Raw genomic sequence first — 20,412 nt, 5'->3', positions numbered from 1 at the left:
TCAGGACGACATAGCTTGAGCCCAAAAATAGATTTTTCGCTTTGCTTCAAAATCCGTTATATATATATATATATATATATATATATATATATATATATATATATATATATATATATATATATAGTATATTTAGCCTACACACACATATATATATACATGTGTGTATAGATATACATGTGTATATATATATATATATATATATATATATATATATATATATATATATATATACATATATATATATATACATATATATATATATATATATATATATATATATATATATATTTATATACACACATATATATATACATATATACATATATATGTATATAGCCTATATGTGTGTGTATACATATATATCTATACAGATACACACACACATATATATACATATATATACACTCACACACATACACACACACACACACATATATATATATATATATATATATATATATATATATATATATATATATATATATATGTTTATATATACATTTATATATATATACATATATATATATATATATATATATATATATGTGTGTGTGTGTATGTGTGTGTGTGTGTGTGTGTGTGTATTGAATAAATTTCACCAATATAGAAAGTGCTGAAAAAAAATTATACATACATAATCAACCCTTTCCGGAAAGGTTTTTAACCAACTTCAATTGAAGGTTAGATTAAAAAATAGAAAAAATCCGAATTTCCTTATACTTATAATACTAGCAAACTTATGAGGTAAAAATAGATTTCATGATTGTTGAGAATATAAAACTGTGACTCCATATTCTTATTAAAAGATGCACGCATTAATTACTCAAGTATGAGCCTAGACATAGTACGCTCTCTAAAAAAAAATTTTTGTCTTATTATTCTAGAATTCTTCAATACTACCAGAGATTTTCCTCTTCTTATATTCCTTCTATCATCCAAGTGCGTCTCTCTTCATATTGGTTTAGTTTTTAGATCTTAATCTCAACCTTTTTCGACACCTGTTTCATAATAAATTCCTGATCCTCACACCTCCTATGTGTTCTAATCTTTGTCGAGCATACCTCTAAAATTCTTACAATCATGTATGTGATATCATCTTATTCATAAGAACAATTATTACTTTTACTTATCACTTTGACTTTGAATCATTTCCTTGATTCAGACACACCTTACACATCCCAGCCTTTGCACTTTCACCACCATACTACAGCACCTTATATCTTCAATCTTTCATTGCCCTAATTACATACGCAACAACGTTTTCCACAAGAATTTTCAGATTTCAAATAACCCCTTCTACTCTTGGATTAATCATATTTATTTATTTTCTCTCCCTCATATCAAAGAGCTCTTCTCTAAACTCGATCAAATTATCTACAGAATACAGCATTCTCTTAGAACAGCATCTTTCCATTTCCTTTTATTCCAAACGAAATGTTTTCCTTAATCTTTCTATCTAGATTACCTTTCCTAAATATTTTTTTTTCCATAATAATAGCTCTAATTCTGTCCCTGAATCTTCATGTACCACTATTATTCTCTTTTATACAGCCATCTCTTCTATCACGTATTTGCACTATAGCTTCCCTTCTACTTCCATTAACCCTGTTAACTCCTTAATCCAAATCAATTTCATTCGTTTCCTATCTTCCCAAACATGCTCACGTGCTCTCGTGAAAAACAAGGCCAAAACCACTTATTCGAATAATGGTTGCCGCATTTACAAGGACATATACGCAAATACTTTTTGTAAGGTATACACATTTCCAACTGTATCCATATAATCTTGATTTCTGAAACTAGCATCAGTAGCTGTTGTCCGCAAGGCATACTTGGCTTTAGAACAAAAAATAAAGAAATGACCATCTCACAAAGGGACTAAGGCGTTTCATTACAGCGAAAAGCAGCGCAGTCCACGTAGAGAAAGACGCAAAACAGGTCATTGCAAGAGCAAGGTACCTTTAAAGGAAAATGTTTACAAGCCGGAAGTCATGTAAATTTTCTGAGGCAAAGTGATAAACATCATGAATTATTAAAGATGAGTTTGGCTTTTACCTGAAAAGTTTTTGGCGAAGAAATTGAATAAATAGACGAGCGTAAAAAAAGGACGGTTAATCAAAAGCCGGAATGCAAATGAGCTGATATCATTTTTCTTTTTTTTTTGTGTATCTCATAATCAAGATTTACATGATGAGCTACAATATCACTCAAGTATATATTAGTTTACAGACACGCTCATAAAGCACAGACACATAAAAATATGTATAAGTATAAATACAATATATATATATATATATATATATATATATGTATATATATATATATATATATATATATGTATATATATATATATATATATATATATATATATATATACATATATATGTACATTTGTGTGTGCATATATATGTATATGCATGATCATATATACATATCAATATATATATATATATAAATATATATATCTCTCTCTCTCTCTCTCTCTCTCTCTCTCTCTCTCTCTCTCTATATATATATATATATATATATATATATATATATATATATATATATATATATATATATATATATGATCAGAAACTTAAGCCTTACTAAAGCCTTAGAATATGAGCTAGTTACAACTCAAAGAGCTATGCAAAGAATACTGATGAGATTAACTTTAAGATACCGAAAAAGAGCAACATGGGTACTAGAACAAACTAAAGTAGAGGATATTCTAACATATAAGAAAGAGAAATAGACATTAGCAGACAGTAGCTGGATATTAAGAATAACAGAATGGGTCCCTAAAGATTATAAAATAAACAAGGGAAGGAAGAGAAGACGATAGATTGATGAACTAAGAAAGCTTGAGGGCGTGGACTGGCACAGAAAGACCATAAACAGACGCAAGTGGAAGGACATGTCTGAGGCATTTGTTCAATATGTATATATATATATATATATATATATATATATATATATATATATATATATATATATGTATATATATATATATATATATATATATATATATATATATATATATATAGTAGCGTACACGACCCGTTAAAATATTTAGATATGCCAACACGCATACGAAAAGAATTGTAGGATATTGTGGTTTCCAAGTGCATATCTCACGGTAACCCTTCTCACCTGGGTATGACTATTCCCTTCCCCCTACCAGAGGGACGGGGAGACACCGAATAGATGTGTATAGCAATGCCGCCCAACGTGAACAGAAAGATATATATATATATATATATATATATATATATATATATATATATATGAGAGATATATATGATTATATTCATACACACATACACGCACACACACACACACACACACATATATATATATATATATATATATACATATATATATATATATATATATATAGATATATAGATATATATATATTTACAATATATATATATATATAAATATATATATATATATATATATATTATATATATATATACTTTGCATATATATATGTATATATATATATATTTATATATATATATGTATATATATGGATACAGTATATATATATATATATATATATATATATATATATATACATATATATATATATATATATATATATATATATATATATATATTGTGTGTGTGTGTTTGCGTGTATACATCATCAGCTTCAACATTTTCTATAATACCGTTCATCCAAAACAGGCCTTCTAATATAAAACAAAAGGGGTTTATTAATTAATTAATTCACGAAGAGCAGTTTTAGTATCTTAAAAGACTTATTTCTATGACATAACACACTAGAAATTGAACGTTGTAATTGTAATATATTTGCATAACTTACATGTCTCTAATACCGCAATGCTAAAAAGAAATAGGAGACGCATAGACATCCATTCGCGGATAATTAGAGAGAGAGAGAGAGAGAGAGAGAGAGAGAGAGAGAGAGAGAGAGAGAGAGAGAGAGACCTTGACGAAAGTGAGAAGAGCCTAGCTGAGGCTTGGAGTCGATTACCTAACAAGCCGAGTAATGAACAAGATGACAATATTGTTTCATAAGCTGTAAATAAGTATGTAATTTGCAAAGATTGAAGATGAGAACCCATGGAATTTTAATTGAAATACAAAAACTAATATTAGCCTATTAATCAAACGGGTGTGGTAGGCTTAGCTTAACCTGCCATAAAACTGATACGAAAAAACCCCACATCGCAAGACATGTACGGCAAATGATTATCTGCTAAATGGATGGACGAGTAAGTTAGGCAAATGAAACACATGACCGAAAGTTAATGCTATAGTACTATAATCCAATAATCAATCGTAGCCCAGAATTCCTCTTAAATGAATATTCCCAGCAGATAGATCCGCCTGGCATTGTAATGCAACTCGCCCGGTGAAGGACACACGTCCATGAACTAAACCAGCCAGTTTAACCACTGTCGGCTCTATTTCTTTAGCAATAGAGGATAGCGATAAGAAATTGTGAAAGCCAATAAACGCAAAATCACGTAAAAGGAATAGAAGAAGTAGAAGGACATGGCCGAACTTTGGAAGAGGAGGGTACGCCTCTAAGGTTATAGTGAGAAGAGGTGGTAGCGAGTGCGGAGTTCAGCTGGTGCCTATTGATCCCTGCTCTCTCTCTCTCTCTCTCTCTCTCTCTCTCTCTCTCTCTCTCTCTCTCTCTCTCTCTCTCTCTCTCTCTAATAAATGTCAAGGGCGCAGGCGTGCTTTCACATACACACCTGCAAAAATTTACACGTGCTCTGATTCAAATTCTTTTCTTTTCACTTGCATCAGTAAATAAACAAATTAAATAATGACAAATTATGCCACGGTTCCTAAGGAAAAGTTTTGTAATATAATCAATGCAAAATCTCACGCATACGAACCCGTATTAGAAAAAAACTAATATCTATATACATTAGGCCACAACCTGTGGGAATATTTGCACGTATGCAAATGTAAGTTTAGAAAATAAACAAATAAATAGAAGAGACAATGCTACAATATAAAAACTATTATAATTGTCCAAATACAAAAATCATCACTATACATGTAATAATTTGATTAAATGTCTGACACGCACCCAGTAGGTCTTATTGGAGAACAAGGGCACTTGTTAGCTGCTCCACTCAAGGTCTATAGAATATATAGACCTTGGCTTCACTATTATGTGAATGCTAATTAAATATTCTACATCTCCTTTCGATGGCTTTGGCAAGCCAATGTGTGCTTTCAAAGAAATACGTACATTGTACGGAGGATCTTTTCTACCACGGATATTTTCGAGTTGGCTCCACCAAGCACTAGATGAGTTGGAAGACCCAGGCCTATATGGCTGAGGAATATGAAACGTGAAGTAGGAGAGGATGAATGGAGAAGTATTGATTTAAAAGCTCAAGATAGAGACGACTGGGGAAATCTAGCCGAGGCCCTTTGCCCAATAGGCGTGGGAGGAGATGATGATGATATATATATATATATATATATATATATATATATATATATATATATATACATATATTTATATATATATATATATATATATATATATATATATATATATATATGTATATATATATATATATATATATATATATATATATATATATATTTATATATATATATACACCTTATCAATTCATGCAATTTGGCCATTTGTGTTTTTTGGTAAACATCATTCAGTTAACCTCTTTTCTACAGTATCTATAAAACATATAAGGACACTTAGTGATTGCTCATAAAAGAATATGTATTTCAAATTATTCTAAGTTATTTCAGAAGGAACAATCCATTCTCACCGCCCTTTCTTTGCTTCCTCGTCAGGTTCATGACCGCCGGCAGCAACACAATAGGCTGGAGCATGGCAGTCGGTGCTGTATGGTTGGTGGCAATAGTGGTCTCAATTCTTCCTTACGCTGGTTGGAATTCCTGGGAAGATCATGATTCCCACTGCCATCTCTCGACTCTGTGGCCATTGTCCTTCACTGCATTCTTGACCTTCTTGGTAGGAGGACATGTGGCTGCAGCCTTGCTCATGTGGGCCTCGACGCGCGCCACTCAACTGAAGGCTATGAGCACCAGACGAGGAAATGCCCCGCCCTCTGCTTGTCCAGACCAAGAAGAAGCACCAATTGCAAATCATGTGTAAGTAGTATAAACTCGATTTTACTTGTTGGATGATTCTACATGAACTTTCTTTCTATACAAAGTAATCAAACTTCATATTAGGAGCCGTTCTGGTTTGTTTTGAAAGAGATTTTTATATGAATTAAAGGTAATTGTTCCACCTTTCTTTGGAAAGTGGGGTTCAAGTGAATGTGGAAAATATGCTGATTGTGTTGATGTTTTACTCGCTTTCAATGTGTGTGATGATTTCCTTTAGACAAGGATAATTATCCTACTTTCTATGTACTGTACTTAGAACATCACACCAGTATATAGGCAAATATCAATTAGTGTGAGAGTGCGTGACTTCCATAAACTTCACTAAAAAGAATTAATGAAGTGCTTCATCGAGCTTTTCCGTCCGTGGTGTGAGAGCTCTTGGTCATCTCAGCAAGATCGATTGACCGTTACCATTCCTCCTCCAAAACAAATATTATTGCACGGATGTTCTGACATTTACATAATGAACTCAAATGCACCGATAAGTCCGTTAATAAGTTTCTTTCCAACAGCCTCGCAGCCAATAACCGAAGCAGCGGCAACGTGTGTGTGGGAGGGTGGTGTGTAAGCGTGGCTTCCCTGCTGCCCATCCTTGCCCATGTCGTCGTGGCATCGTCTTGCGCTGCCTCCGCTCGGTGTCAAGCCAATCCCCAACATTACCATGAAGAAGCAGCATCTTTGCCATGGCTGTCATTGCTTCTTGCTGCAGCTGCAGTAACTAACCCGCTTCTCTATGTGTTCACCGATGACCAGGTAAGTATTCATGAGATTATTGTAGGTCACCACAAATTCTGCCTTTTCCAACAGGAATAAATAGTTTTGATAATACGTTTATTTTATAGTTCTCGTCTGACTTACAACTGAAAATACGACCCCCATCTGAATGATCCACCTCCCCTGTCAGTATCAAATGTGTGTTATAATATTAGAGTCTTTAGTTTCCATCAATTTTAATCCAATTCCATCTTTTTAATCTGAATCATCGAATTATTCGACCCATTATAAAACAATATTAACCCTTTAACACAACCAGTTATCTAATTTTAGGAAAACAGATTAAGCAACCCCTCCCTAAAATGAAAATGAGTAAGCAAGCTATAACTAAGGGCATGGACAACTTTATCTCGAATCAAGCAAAATTGAATCACTAAAAGTATGTAATAATACAGTTTGGTTAGTTGGCGGGCTGTTGAAGATTGACCTTGCCCAATTGCTGATTCATATATCATATAAAGGTTGCTACTTTACATCGATTCATCCCCCGTAAGGACACGAATATTGCAGCACAAGTTTTATTAGATTACTCATGAATTGATTATGCCTAAGAACTGTGTGTGTATATGAGAGAGAGAGAGAGAGAGAGAGAGAGAGAGAGAGAGAGAGAGAGAGAGAGAGAGAGAGAGAGAGAGAGAGAGAGATTATGGGGTTAAATATGCTTATAATAACAAGTTTTCATTCTTGGTGAGAATTCACTGCTGCAAAGAACGGAAAGGCCATTGAAAAGAGAGAGTTGTTGAAAAATAATGAATGCATAATTTGTAAGTAAAATATACGATTGGAAATGGTACCTGAGTGTTACGTTAAGAACGAGCTCAATCAAGCCCTAAGATGCCTGTGGCAAATGATTAATCCTCAGTCTAATATTTAAGGGCAATGGTTGTATGCCCAATGGAAAGCAACGATCCCATGGTTGCGGCTAGAGGCATATTTTACGCTAAAATCAACTCCCAATAACCGTGAAAATATTGTTCTGGGATCCTTACAGATGACATTCGTACGGCTAAAGGGTCATTGTAGATTTGAAGGCTTAGACAACTATGTCTAATCGACCTTTAAACAACAAAATGCTTTCGTCAAATAAGTAGGCCAGCGTTATCTGCAAGGCTGCTCTGTATATTTTGTTATCGAAATTAGCTACTCACAACCTATTTATAACCTTCCAAATGATATAGAAATAATGTATAACTTACTGCTAAAGTAAATATTACTATTATCATTATCAGCTAAGCTATAACCCTAGTTTGATAAGCAAGATGCTATAAGCACAAGGGATCCAGCAGGGAAAAATACCCTAGTGAGGAAAGGGAACAAGGAAATAAATAAACTATAGGAGAAGTAATGAACAATTAAGATATGTTAAGAACAATAAAAACATTAAAAAAGATTTTTCATATATAAACTATAAGAAGAGACTTATGTCAGCCTGTGCTAAAAATTTGAACTTTTGAAGTTCCATTTAAAAGATGATACGTCTTAATACTTCAGAATTTCAGATATTAATACTGGTTATTTTGAAGTAAGCATATATTTTGCAAGAAAGGAAATTCGGAATTCCTCATCCAGTTGTTCAGTGTAACCCTCCGTCTCTCCATTTTCGATCATTTCGTAATTATTATTATTATTATTATTATTATTATTATAACTTGCTAAGGTATAACCCTAGCAGGATGCTATAAGCCCAGGAGCCCCAACAGAGAAAATAGCCCAGTGAGGACAGGAAACAAGGAAAAATAAAATATATTAAGAACAGTAATAACATTAAAATAAATATTTCCTATATAAACTATACAAACTTCAACGAAACAAGAGGAAGAGAAATTAGATATAATAGTGTGCCCAAGTGTACCCTCAAGCAAGAGAACTCTAACCCAAGACAGTGGAAGACTATGGTACAAAGGCTATGGCACTACCCAAGACTAGAGAATAATGGTTTGATTTTGGAGTGTCCTTTTCCTAGAAGAGCTGCTTACCATAACTAAAGAGTCTCTTCTACCCTTACCAAGAAGAAAGTGGCCACTGAACAATTACAGTGCAGTAATTAACCCCTTGGGAGAAGAAGAATTGTTTGGTATTCTCAGTGTTGTCAGATGTATGAGAACAGAGGAGAATCTGTAAAGAATAGGCCAGACTATACGGTGTCTGTGTAGGCAAAGGGAAAGAACCGTAACCAGAGAGAAGGATCCAATTTAGTACTGTCTGGCCAGTCAAAGGACCCCTTAACTCTCTATTGGTAGTATCTCAACGGGCGGCTGGTACCCTGGCCAACCTACTACCTACTAGTAACAGTAAACTTTAACCCAAGAATGTTGTTCAGTCATAGACAAAAGTGTTAGCTGTCGTAATAAGTATTTACATGGAAGCGGAAATACTGAAATCAAACCGGACCATCAAAACAATAAATCAAATATTCGTAGTTGGGTGCTGGACGATTGTAGCCTATTATGGGATTTCGATACCAAAATATTTCTCATTTGAGCTTTGAAATTCAGTTAAAAACTGTTCAAAGATATTTAGTAATATGCATACCTATTCTATTCAACATATCAGTTTAAATAATACATAATTTAACCAAAAAAAATTATTTTTCATTGCAATAAATACGTGAAGTTGCAAATGATCTTATTTATAGGTTGGCAATGTCGTCTGAAATTGCATTTCATGGCGTCTCGAAAGCTAGACGTCAGAGTAAAAATTGCATCCCACAATTGTACAGTACTTAGCATTACATTGCATGTGTCATACGTTCCACGATCATGTCCGTAAACCTTTGCTTTCGGTTGCTCATACGCTCAAGTCAGTAAACTTTTTTACAAACTATTGTTATTATCTTTTTTTTTTCAGCAACTTCAACCTCACGCAGAGTAGAGAATCGCATTAATTAATTTGATATTGATTATTAAAGAATTATCATCTCCGCTCTCACACAGACATACAGACTTGTAACTATTTTATTAGTAAACATCATCAGGCGATTATCCCTCCCAAGTAGGCCTGTAACCACTGCACAAATTGGATCAAATTAAACATAACTGCCGAGGCAATCAAGCTTTCTGTTGGTTTGGCTCAATCAAGCGTGTGATTGATACTAGTGATGGACAATCGTCTATCATATGACTCTTGTAACCTGATTTGGACCTTAGAGAATCAGAGAATCTTTATTTCTTTATTTCTCTATATATAAAATGTAGACTTGAACATTCACGCCTCTGCCTGGTGTTTCCCAGTCGGTGGTTCGAGTCCCGCTCAGACTCGTTAGTGCCATTAGTGTTTGCAACCTTACCATCCTTGTGAGCTAAGGTTGGGGGGGGTTTGGGGGAGCCTATAGGTCTATCTGCTGAGTCATCAGCAGCCACTGCCTGGCCCTCCCTGGTCCTAGCTTGGGTGGAGAGAAAGCTTGGGCACTGATCATATAATATATGGTCAGTCTCTAGGGCATTGTCCTGATTGCTAGGGCAATGTCACTGTCCCTTGCCTCTGCCACTCATGAGCGACCTTTAAACCTTTAAACTGAACCAGCAAAGGATTTTTACAGCACATTCATAAAACCAGAATGACCTAAAAAAAAAAAAAAAAAAAAAAAAAACTAGCAGGTGATGAACTGGTGTGGCAAAGAACTGTGTTCGCTTTATGTGACTCGGTAACCCAGGAGTTAAACGGTTAATGAAATAATTATAAAATAGCTGAAATCAGTCAGATAAACACCACGATAAGCTTTCCACTGGTATGACATAGGAATAATAAGTCGGTAAAACATGTGCAACAGTAAATTGAGATGTGTCTTATAGCATAATCATTGTTAGGGTCAACTATAACAAAACAGAATATATGAAATTTACTCTAATGATTCATTCTCTTTTTAATTAATTTAGAATAGAAAATAGCGAAACAGTAATAGTGAAAGAAAATAATAGCCAACAAGCATATAACAATTACCATATTTAAGACAAGTGAAAAATATTTACAATATTTTACAAGAGTCATAAAATACTCACAGTTCACATAATAATAATAAATTTCCCAAATTCGTAAAGTAATCTAGGCCCGTGTTATATAGTGTCGATGATTTTGGACTCTGATGACGTCAGGACGACGAATTCCGAAAGTTCCCAGAACGAAGTTCAAGTATAAAAGATGATAATGAGGAACACAGTCTCTGATGATACCCGGTCTTCCAAGATTTCAGAGTTTTTCTTTGAAAATCAGCAGCGTTGTAAAAATGGCTGTAAATATACAGCGTCACAACTGATTGTCACAAAAATGTCTCCACAATAGCAAATTAGCTTAACTATCTCCTGTCAAGCGCCTTAGGTTCTTTATAATACCCAACAATGACGTTTTCTATGAGATTCCATAATTTCCATGGTTAACTATATTACGTAATAAGCAAAGCTGACGGCGACAGTAATTTTCGAGAAACTACTAGAAACTCATGCTCTAGAATACCATGATACCTTTGATTTACAAATCATTACAACGTTTTAATCTTAACACCAACATTTGATACTTGAAAATAAACCTTTCCTACCGGTCCTGTGTCATAAAATCTATAAATTAAATCTACATATAACAATCATATTACATCTCTCGGATAAAGATGAACTTCCCAACGGACCTTCTCCCACCTAGTTGGAGTGACCAAAACAGTAGCGTACTCATCGCATAGTCTAATCTCACTAATCATATTGAGGAGGAATAACACATCATAGCATATTGTACATATTTGAGATTAAATGATAATTCAATGAACCAACGTTATTACAAACAAAGAAGAGGAACATTCAAGTTACCGAAATGAAATTGTCTTTTTATTACAGGCCATGCAAGCAAGAATTTCCAACATATATAGCAATGATAAAGATAAATATTGTGATTTACATAAAGCCAATGGCCAAATGCATAGTACACACTGAGATAATATAGATGGGAGTTTGCACTCGGCTACCGGAAATTTATTTAGAATTAAAAGAAATACTAAAGCCATTATTTCGAAAATACACACAAGTATGGAAAATCACTTGTATAGTAATGTAAGTCTATCGTATAGTGGCTGATTTTTGGAACGTATTTGCGTTGCTATGTCCAAACACGGTGTGTTAATGAAATAACAACCAGAAATGCTTATATTATTCCTGCCCAGTACATAAAATATAATTTTGATGTCATCACCTCTGTACAACCATGAAGGAAAACATAATTTATCTATGATACACAAAGACGTTAAAGACTTTTTCATGTAAATCGTGAAATATTTGTATGAAGAACATTGCATGGCGGGTGAGCTATGCAACATATGAGAAGCTAATCTGAGGAATTTTGTGAAAATTGTTTTCTGTTAACCCTTTGATAACACTGAATCAAACAGTTTCTCTCTCAAAGATAAGTGTTAAATTATTATGGATTTCAAATCTGGTTGAACAATCAAGAACACAAAAAAGAGAAAAATTTTCAATCAGTCAACTTATTTTCTTTTCTAGCAAAATTATATCTCACATTTAAATTGATCTTAGGCCGTCTTTTTTCAGAAGCCTAATGATAACGTTATTTATCAATGACTGTAAAAAACGTAGCTTGCTTTCCAGATCATTCATTTTAAAAACTTATATAATCCTTTCTTTAGCATCCTGCGCCTGTGATTTCAAACCTAAAATATACTGATAACAATACAGTTAAGTTTCGTTCTTGAATTCACCATGAGATGTCCTTTATAGCGAAGTCCTCAAGAATGTCAAGAGTCGAGGCTCTATTATAGAAGGATTAAAACTCGTGAAATAAATCACGTTTTTTTTTTTTTTTTTTTTTTTTTTTTTTACAAGACTGAAATCCCCCATTATCATGAAATAGTGGAATAAATCTGCAGCCAGGGGGAAAATGGCCAAATAAGTACTTATGAGAGAGAGAGAGAGAGAGAGAGAGAGAGAGAGAGAGAGAGAGAGAGAGAGAGAGAGAGAGAGAGTAAATATATTCATAATTGGTTAATGTTAACAGGAAATTGCTTCCATCCACCTGCAGGTGTCTTCTTCAACGCTGCTGCTGTTATCCCAGGTGTGCTGTTGGTGGTGTGAGCGTCGCAAGCAGCGCCTGATCCCTCGCCAGCAGGAACCCCACGATTCCGAGACAAACGTCTACGTCACCAATGACACGGACCACCTGGTGTCTGACAACACATAGACTGTCCTCTTAATGTTCCCTTTACTTTCTCTCTTCAGTTTTCGTAATGTCATGTGAGATTCTAGCGTTAAAAAAAAAAAAGTTTGTGTAACGATAATCGTTCTCTGCTACGCACAATTCTCTTCTACACAATTGTTGATGAATGTAGTAAAGTATATTATATGAATATTACATTATCATATCATTATGCGAAATATTACTATAATGTATGTTGACTGGGTTCTTGATGTAGTAGCTGGTTGTACCTTACAAATGTTTTTGTTTCTTGGAAATCTTGTTTAATAAACTAACTCTCAAGTCTTTTGACTGAAGATTTTTAACATAAATGAAAGAATTACGTAATATATATATATATATATATATATATATATATATATATATATATATATATATATATAGATATATATATAAATATATATATATATAATATATATATAAATATATATATATAATGTATATATATATATATATATATATATATATATATATATATACCTAAAAATTTATGGATTTCTATGACTGTGTGAACTCATTTTCACACACAAATATATATATTGATATGGATATAACCGCGTAGTTCACAATTTTGCAATAACATTTATTAGAGAAGTGAACAAAGAAAATACTTTACTTTTCATTTGTTATAACCTTTAACTGTTAACTGTATCCTCTTCGTGAGTTTTTAAAAATGGACGAAAATCTAGCTCGTTTTCCATTTCACCCATGAGAATTATCTATATTTGTGCTTGTATATATATATATATATATATATATATATATATATATGTATGTATATATACATATATCTGTATGCATGTATATATATACATATATATATATATATATATATATATAGCCTATATATATATATATATATATATGTATGTATATATATTTATGTATATATATATATATATATATATATATATATATATATATATGTGTGTGTGTATATATACATATATATGTATATATATATACATATATATATATATATATACATATATATATATATATATATATATATATATATATATATATACATATATATACAGTAAATGTATATATATATATATATATATATATATATATATATATATATATCCATAGATTTACAGTATATAGAATAAATGTGTACATACAGATATGTAGGTTGTAGTAATAGATGTATTGTTCAAGTTGTGCTTGTATTGCAAAGAGGTCTCAAACACTACCGAAATTAAAGTCAAAATTAAACTGGGTCTATCGAATTGCCCAATCATTATGATCAGTATAAAATGAAATATTAAAACCGAATAAAAATTTTGGCTATCTGATAGGATATATTTTAGCTAGCGGGGGGCAATTTAAAAAAAAATAAAAATATTGATGAAGGATAAACAATACATTTGGTATGTCACGAGTGTACTTGAAGATCCTTATTTTTTAAAGAATATAAAGTACAGTATTATATATATTAGATGTCTGTCAACGGTCACCTTTCTGTAGGTTTAAAAGAACTGCACACATTATATTTTGTATCAATAAAAGTATCCTAAAAGCCATAAAGAGATTTCATTGCCAAATATGTTCCACAGCTTTCTACTTCTTACTGAGATGGACTTTGCTAGTATGAATCCATGTCTCGTTTTATGCCATTCCGTTATACATGCTGTATATATTTGTCTAAACACATATCTATCTATCTATTTATCTATCTATCTATCTATCTGTCTATCTATCAATATATATATATATATATATATATATATATATATATATGTGTGTGTATATATATATATATATATATATATATATATATATATATATATATATATACATATATATATGTATATATATATATATATATATATATATATATATATATATATATATATATATATATATATATATATATCTTTTCAACATATCACTCAATTACCTTCCAGGAGGGAGGCACCAGAGGAAAAATACTAAAGACAGGATTTTTTTTTCTCTTTTTTTTCGAGATGCACATAGCCTACATACCCATATGTACATATTCATATAAATAAAGAGTCTATGAGGACGTATCAAATTAAATATAAAGGAACAATTAATGTTCGTTTCTTAACTTACCTTGCAATGTGTAAATGCCATATTTTCTTATTGCAAATACGACGAAATATATGAGCAGCCTTTTGCTCTTAACAGGTACATTTACGTTAAGGTGAACACACGATAGCTGAAATGTTGAACCTGTATTTGTAAACCGATAGAGTCCAACTGGTGTAGGACCTTTATCGTACCTTTTAATCCTCGTCCTAATTACTACACAGTACAATGTTCTTATCACTACCACTACTATCTTTTTTATCATCTGTATAGCAATATCGGTTATTAGTAACATTATCAAATCATCACTAGAATATGTAATTATTTTTCATTGATGATATGAGATTTATTTTTTCTGTTGGAGATAAATAATCTTAATTCAATTAAGGTAGCACTAATGAACCAGACCAGATTTATATATTTGTATACAGAGATACATAAATACATACGCATACACACACATGGCGGCCATGACCGGCCTGGTTAAGCGTCAACAGTTTTTTCTCTTTGTTAGAGAGATTAACGGCGAGGCTGTGGTTTGGCACTTACAAAAACGTCCGTTACAGGTTAGATTGGGTTCAGCGTCACTAGACCCTCTCCTGATTGGTTATTATGAGACTTTCGGGTCAAACAACCAATCATGATCAGGCAGAGACATCGGTGTCAATGGGCTTTTGTAAAAAGGAACACATAGGAGAGCCAGTCTTCCTCGTAGGCCCATAGAGTGTGAAGCTAAGGAAGGGCCGGTGCCAACATGTGTGCCGAGCCGAGGACCATTTTTCTGAGGGCATTTTCTTTGTAAGGTAACGTAATGATAATCAAAGGCGCCCTTGTAAACAGAGAATATAGTCTGTGTAAAACGATACACTCGGGTCGCATGAAAACGCATGAAACACTCATCCATTATGGTTTTCCTAAATTGATTGAACTCCACTATGACCAAGATCGGGTCATATTGAATAGATCTTCCTTTTCCTACGTTATTCCGCTAGTTCACGCCTGATTTCTTGTATGAACGATGGTGCGCCCGTTTCAAAATTCTGTTCACCGAGTGCCGTGTCTACAATAGCTACGGGATTCGTTTCACCCCCCTCTCCGTCATCACCACTCGACGCCGAACTCCTCGTGTTAACCATGATTTCTTGCTTATAACACTAATTAAGTCGGCTAAAATCACTTAGCCCCAACGCTAATCCATAATGACCCCACACCTGACACCATTTAATATGACCTGATCTTGGCCATATTGGGGTTCAATCAATTTAGGAAAACAATAATGGAGGCGTGTTTCATGCGCAAATAAATTATAGTTTCATTTTTATCAATTGATTTGTCTTAATGTACCGGAACTTTTGATAAATTAATAATAATTAGGGTTCTCTGTGAATCGACATAACGTAGAGAATCAGAGGGCATCGTCTGTTTAAAGATTTAAAGGCCACTCATAAATGACTGAGACAAGGGAGAGTGACATTACCCTAGCTAGCAGTACAATGCCCTAAAGACTGACCATATATACAGGACATATGATCAGCGCCCAAGACCCTCTCTACCCAAACTAGCACCAGTGAGGGTCAGACAACGGCTGCTGATGATTCAGGCGCCCCCAAAACCCCCATCCTTAGCTTACAAGGACGGTGAGGATGCAGACACTAAAGAAACTATCGAGTTTGAGCGGGACTGGAATCCCAGTCTAGTGAGCGGCAGGCAGAGACACTTCCATTAGGCCACCTCAACCAAGTAACGTTTTCCTTGAGAGGAAAGGGAAAGGCGCATCGAGTGTGTCTACTATTGTAAGAAGCAAAAGACAACTTTTTCGTAAATTACACTTTTATTCAGGTGAAAAGGAAACATCAAATTTCCCATCCTGTTTTGTTGATTTTAAAAGGGTGAAGCTGAATCCGAGGCTGACCAAAGAATCAGAAGCTACTGCTTGTCGTAAAATATGTTTTTCTCTAGACGAATGGAAGGACAAATCAAGTTTACCATTCGTTGTGTGTGTGTGGTTTTTTTTTCCTGTTAAGTCAAAGATGACACTGCATATGAGGGAAAAATCAGAGAACATTCTTAAAGGGAAGCGGAAAATAAATAAATTTTGCCCTCCTGTTGTGTACATCTTAAAAGGGCAGTAAAACGATGTGGTAAAGGGAAAAATCAGAGAAAATCATCTGTTGTAAGTAACGTTTTTTTTTCAGAGGAAGAGGGATATATATATATATATATATATATATATATATATATATATATATATATATATTTGTATATATATATATATATATATATATATATATATATATATATATATATATATATATATATGTTTATATATATATATATATATATATATATATATATATATATATATATATATATACATACATATATATATGCATAAGATTGCATTCTTTCGTGTTTATCTTAAAAAAGGAAGAAGGTTATGTGGTTAGATTTTAAAAGTATTTGGCACTAACTGCTGTAAGTATTATTTTCTCAATAGGAATGGAAAGATGCATCGAGATGGCTACCCTTTTGTGATCCATTTATAAGAAAAAAAAGATACGCTGGTTGATTGAACAACCATAAGTTATAGTCTCTTGCAAGCAACTTTCTTCTTAAAATGAAGAAGACGAGGCATTGAGTTTGTTATCCCATTGTGTTCAATATAAAAGGACATATATGATATTGTGATCAAGAGAAAATCACGAGGCATTTTCTGTTATAAGTAACGTTTTTCCTGTGAGGATGAGAAAGGTGCATCAAGTTTGCCATCCCATATTTTCAATTTAAAAAAGAATGTAGACCTTCATTGAAGAATCAAAGGTCACTGTATACTATAAACACAGGAAGAGGAAGACATCATATTAGCAATCCTGTTGTGTTGATCTTGAATGAACAAAAAAGACTGCGTGGTTGAGTGAAAAAGCAGAGGGCAAAGTTTATTTAAACAATCCTTTTCTTTAAAAAAAAAAAAAAAGGGAGAAATCATTGAGTTTTCCATCCCGTTGTATTCGTCTTAAAAGGAGGTAGAATATACCTTGGTTGTGTGAAAAACCAGAGTGCACCATCTTTGTAGGCAATGTTTGTCTTCAAAGGAAAAGAAAGATGGGTTTAGTCTTCCATACGCTTAAGAAAAAAAAAAATAAATCAATAAAAAAAAAACTTGATATAGTAAAGAAGTGGACAACTTTATTTTTTGGAAAGTTTGCCATCCTATTTTAGGCTACTGGTCGTAAAAGGCAGAAGTATATTATTATTATTATTATTATTATTATTATTATTATTATTATTATTATTTGCTAAGCTACAACCCTAGTTGGAAAAGCAGGATTCTATAAGCCCAGGGGCTCCAACAGGGAAAATAGCCTAGTGAGGAAAAGAAACAAGGAAAACTGAAATATTTTAAGAACAACAACATTAAAATCAATATTTCCTATATACCCTATAAAAACTTTAACAAAACAAGAGGAAGAGAAATAAGATATAATAGTGGGCCCAAGTGTACCCTCAAGCAAGAGAACTCTAACCCGAGACAGTGGAGACCATGGTACAGAGGCTATGGCATTACCCAAGACTAGAGACCAATGATTTGATTTTGGAGTGTCCTTCTCCTAGAAGAGCTGCTCACCATAGCTAAAGAGTCTCTTCTGCCCTTACCAAGAGGAAAGTGGCCTCTGAAGAATTACAGTAGTTAACCCCTTGGTGAAGAAGAGTTGTTTGGTAATCTCAGTGTTGTCAGGTGTATGAGGACAAAGGGGGATCTGTAAAGAATAGGCCAGACTATTCGGTGTATGTGTAGGCAAAGGGAAAATGAACCATAACCAGAGAGAAAGATCCAACGTAGTACTGTCTGGCCAGTCAAAGGGCCCCATAACCCCCATAACACTCAGGCGGTAGTTTCTCAACGGGTGGCTGGTGCCCTGGCCAACTAAGTGAATAGCCAGAAAAAAATGTAATTTGTTGCAAGCAACCTTTTTCTCCTTGAAAAGAGAAACACACATCGAGTTTGGCATACCAACAGAGAAGACGTTACATTCAGTGAATTATTTGAAGCCATCATATATTGTAAGTAAAATCTATCTTCCGAGAAAGAGCGATATGCTTAGAGCTGTGTACATCGTACAAGAAGGAAGTTTATGATTGACTTTCATGAGTTAAAGAGGCTGGCGATTGATGAAACCCAATACCCTTTGCAAGCTATAAGGTTTTAATTACACTCTACACTCACTTATACATTCACTACTATGCTCTTATAAACTAAATAATTTTGAATTTAATTCACTTAATATTACTCTCATAAACTTGCTTAACATTTACTTAGATTTATTTACACTAGGCACATATTTGCACACTCACAACTAGGCTACCATAATACAAAGGTAAAAGTCAAGGTACAATATAATGAAAGATGCAAAATTGAAATAGACAATCTCGTCAGAAGGTTTGCAATAATTTGATTTCTTAACTGCTCACTTGTAAGCAAGTCTTAAATGCGTAACAAATGGATAAATGTTACTTTAATTCAATTCACTATAGATTAAACACCTAACAGTGTTTGAAATTCGCACTTTTTAACCCTTAAATTATATCAACAGGTTCACTCCACTATGCCCTAAACAACTTGCTTATCCATCATCCAACAACAGATCAGCACTCCATCACTATTTTCACAAAACTAATGAGCAAATTACACTTTAGTAGTATCTAGTAATTTACATTTTAACTTGCTTTCATAAATCCAAACCACCAAACCAAAAAAAAGACCAACCATTCATAATAAGAATAAGAGACAAAATCTTCCCAGTCATACTATTTTAAGTAGGCTTTCCTACTTTTCCCCAAAAGCCCCTTAACTGGCCCCTACACTATCGGTAAATATTGACACCAATCATGACAAGATTTACTGAATAAAAGTCATAGCAAATACGAAATAAGATCTCACTCACATCCTTCAGAGAAGCTGAAAGACTCATCCAGTTTGATATACAGATTTGTTCAACTTAAAAGGATGAAGAAGACGCCATGATTGAATGAAGAATCACAAGCACAAGATATCGTCAGTTGCAAGGGGCCCGTTGAGATACTATCGTAGGTTACTGGGTCCTTTGAATGGCCAGATAGTACTACATTGGAATCTCCCCTGTTATAGCACATTTTTCCTTTGCCTACATATATACCGAATAGTATAGCCTATTCTTTACACGGTCTCCTTTTTCTTCATACACTCGACGACACCAAGATGACTGG

The 20,412-nt window shown here is 33.3% G+C and overlaps 1 protein-coding gene across 1 annotated transcript in view; it reads left to right on the top strand.

Moving 5' to 3' along the window:
* The window catches only part of LOC137642182 (G-protein coupled receptor 6-like), a 105,127-nt gene extending 91,695 nt beyond the window's left edge, over positions 1-13,432 (top strand). The window contains exons 5-7 of the mRNA XM_068374729.1: positions 5,806-6,126; positions 6,660-6,900; positions 12,937-13,432. Coding sequence (XP_068230830.1) covers positions 5,806-6,126; positions 6,660-6,900; positions 12,937-13,095 — 721 coding nt within the window. The 3' untranslated portion in view covers positions 13,096-13,432. The remainder of the gene's footprint in view (positions 1-5,805; positions 6,127-6,659; positions 6,901-12,936) is intronic.
* The last annotated feature ends 6,980 nt before the right edge of the window (positions 13,433-20,412 follow it).

This window comes from Palaemon carinicauda, chromosome 6, assembly GCF_036898095.1.
Source record: "Palaemon carinicauda isolate YSFRI2023 chromosome 6, ASM3689809v2, whole genome shotgun sequence".
Lineage (NCBI taxonomy): Eukaryota > Metazoa > Arthropoda > Malacostraca > Decapoda > Palaemonidae > Palaemon > Palaemon carinicauda.
This window is presented reverse-complemented; position numbering and strand designations above follow the sequence as displayed.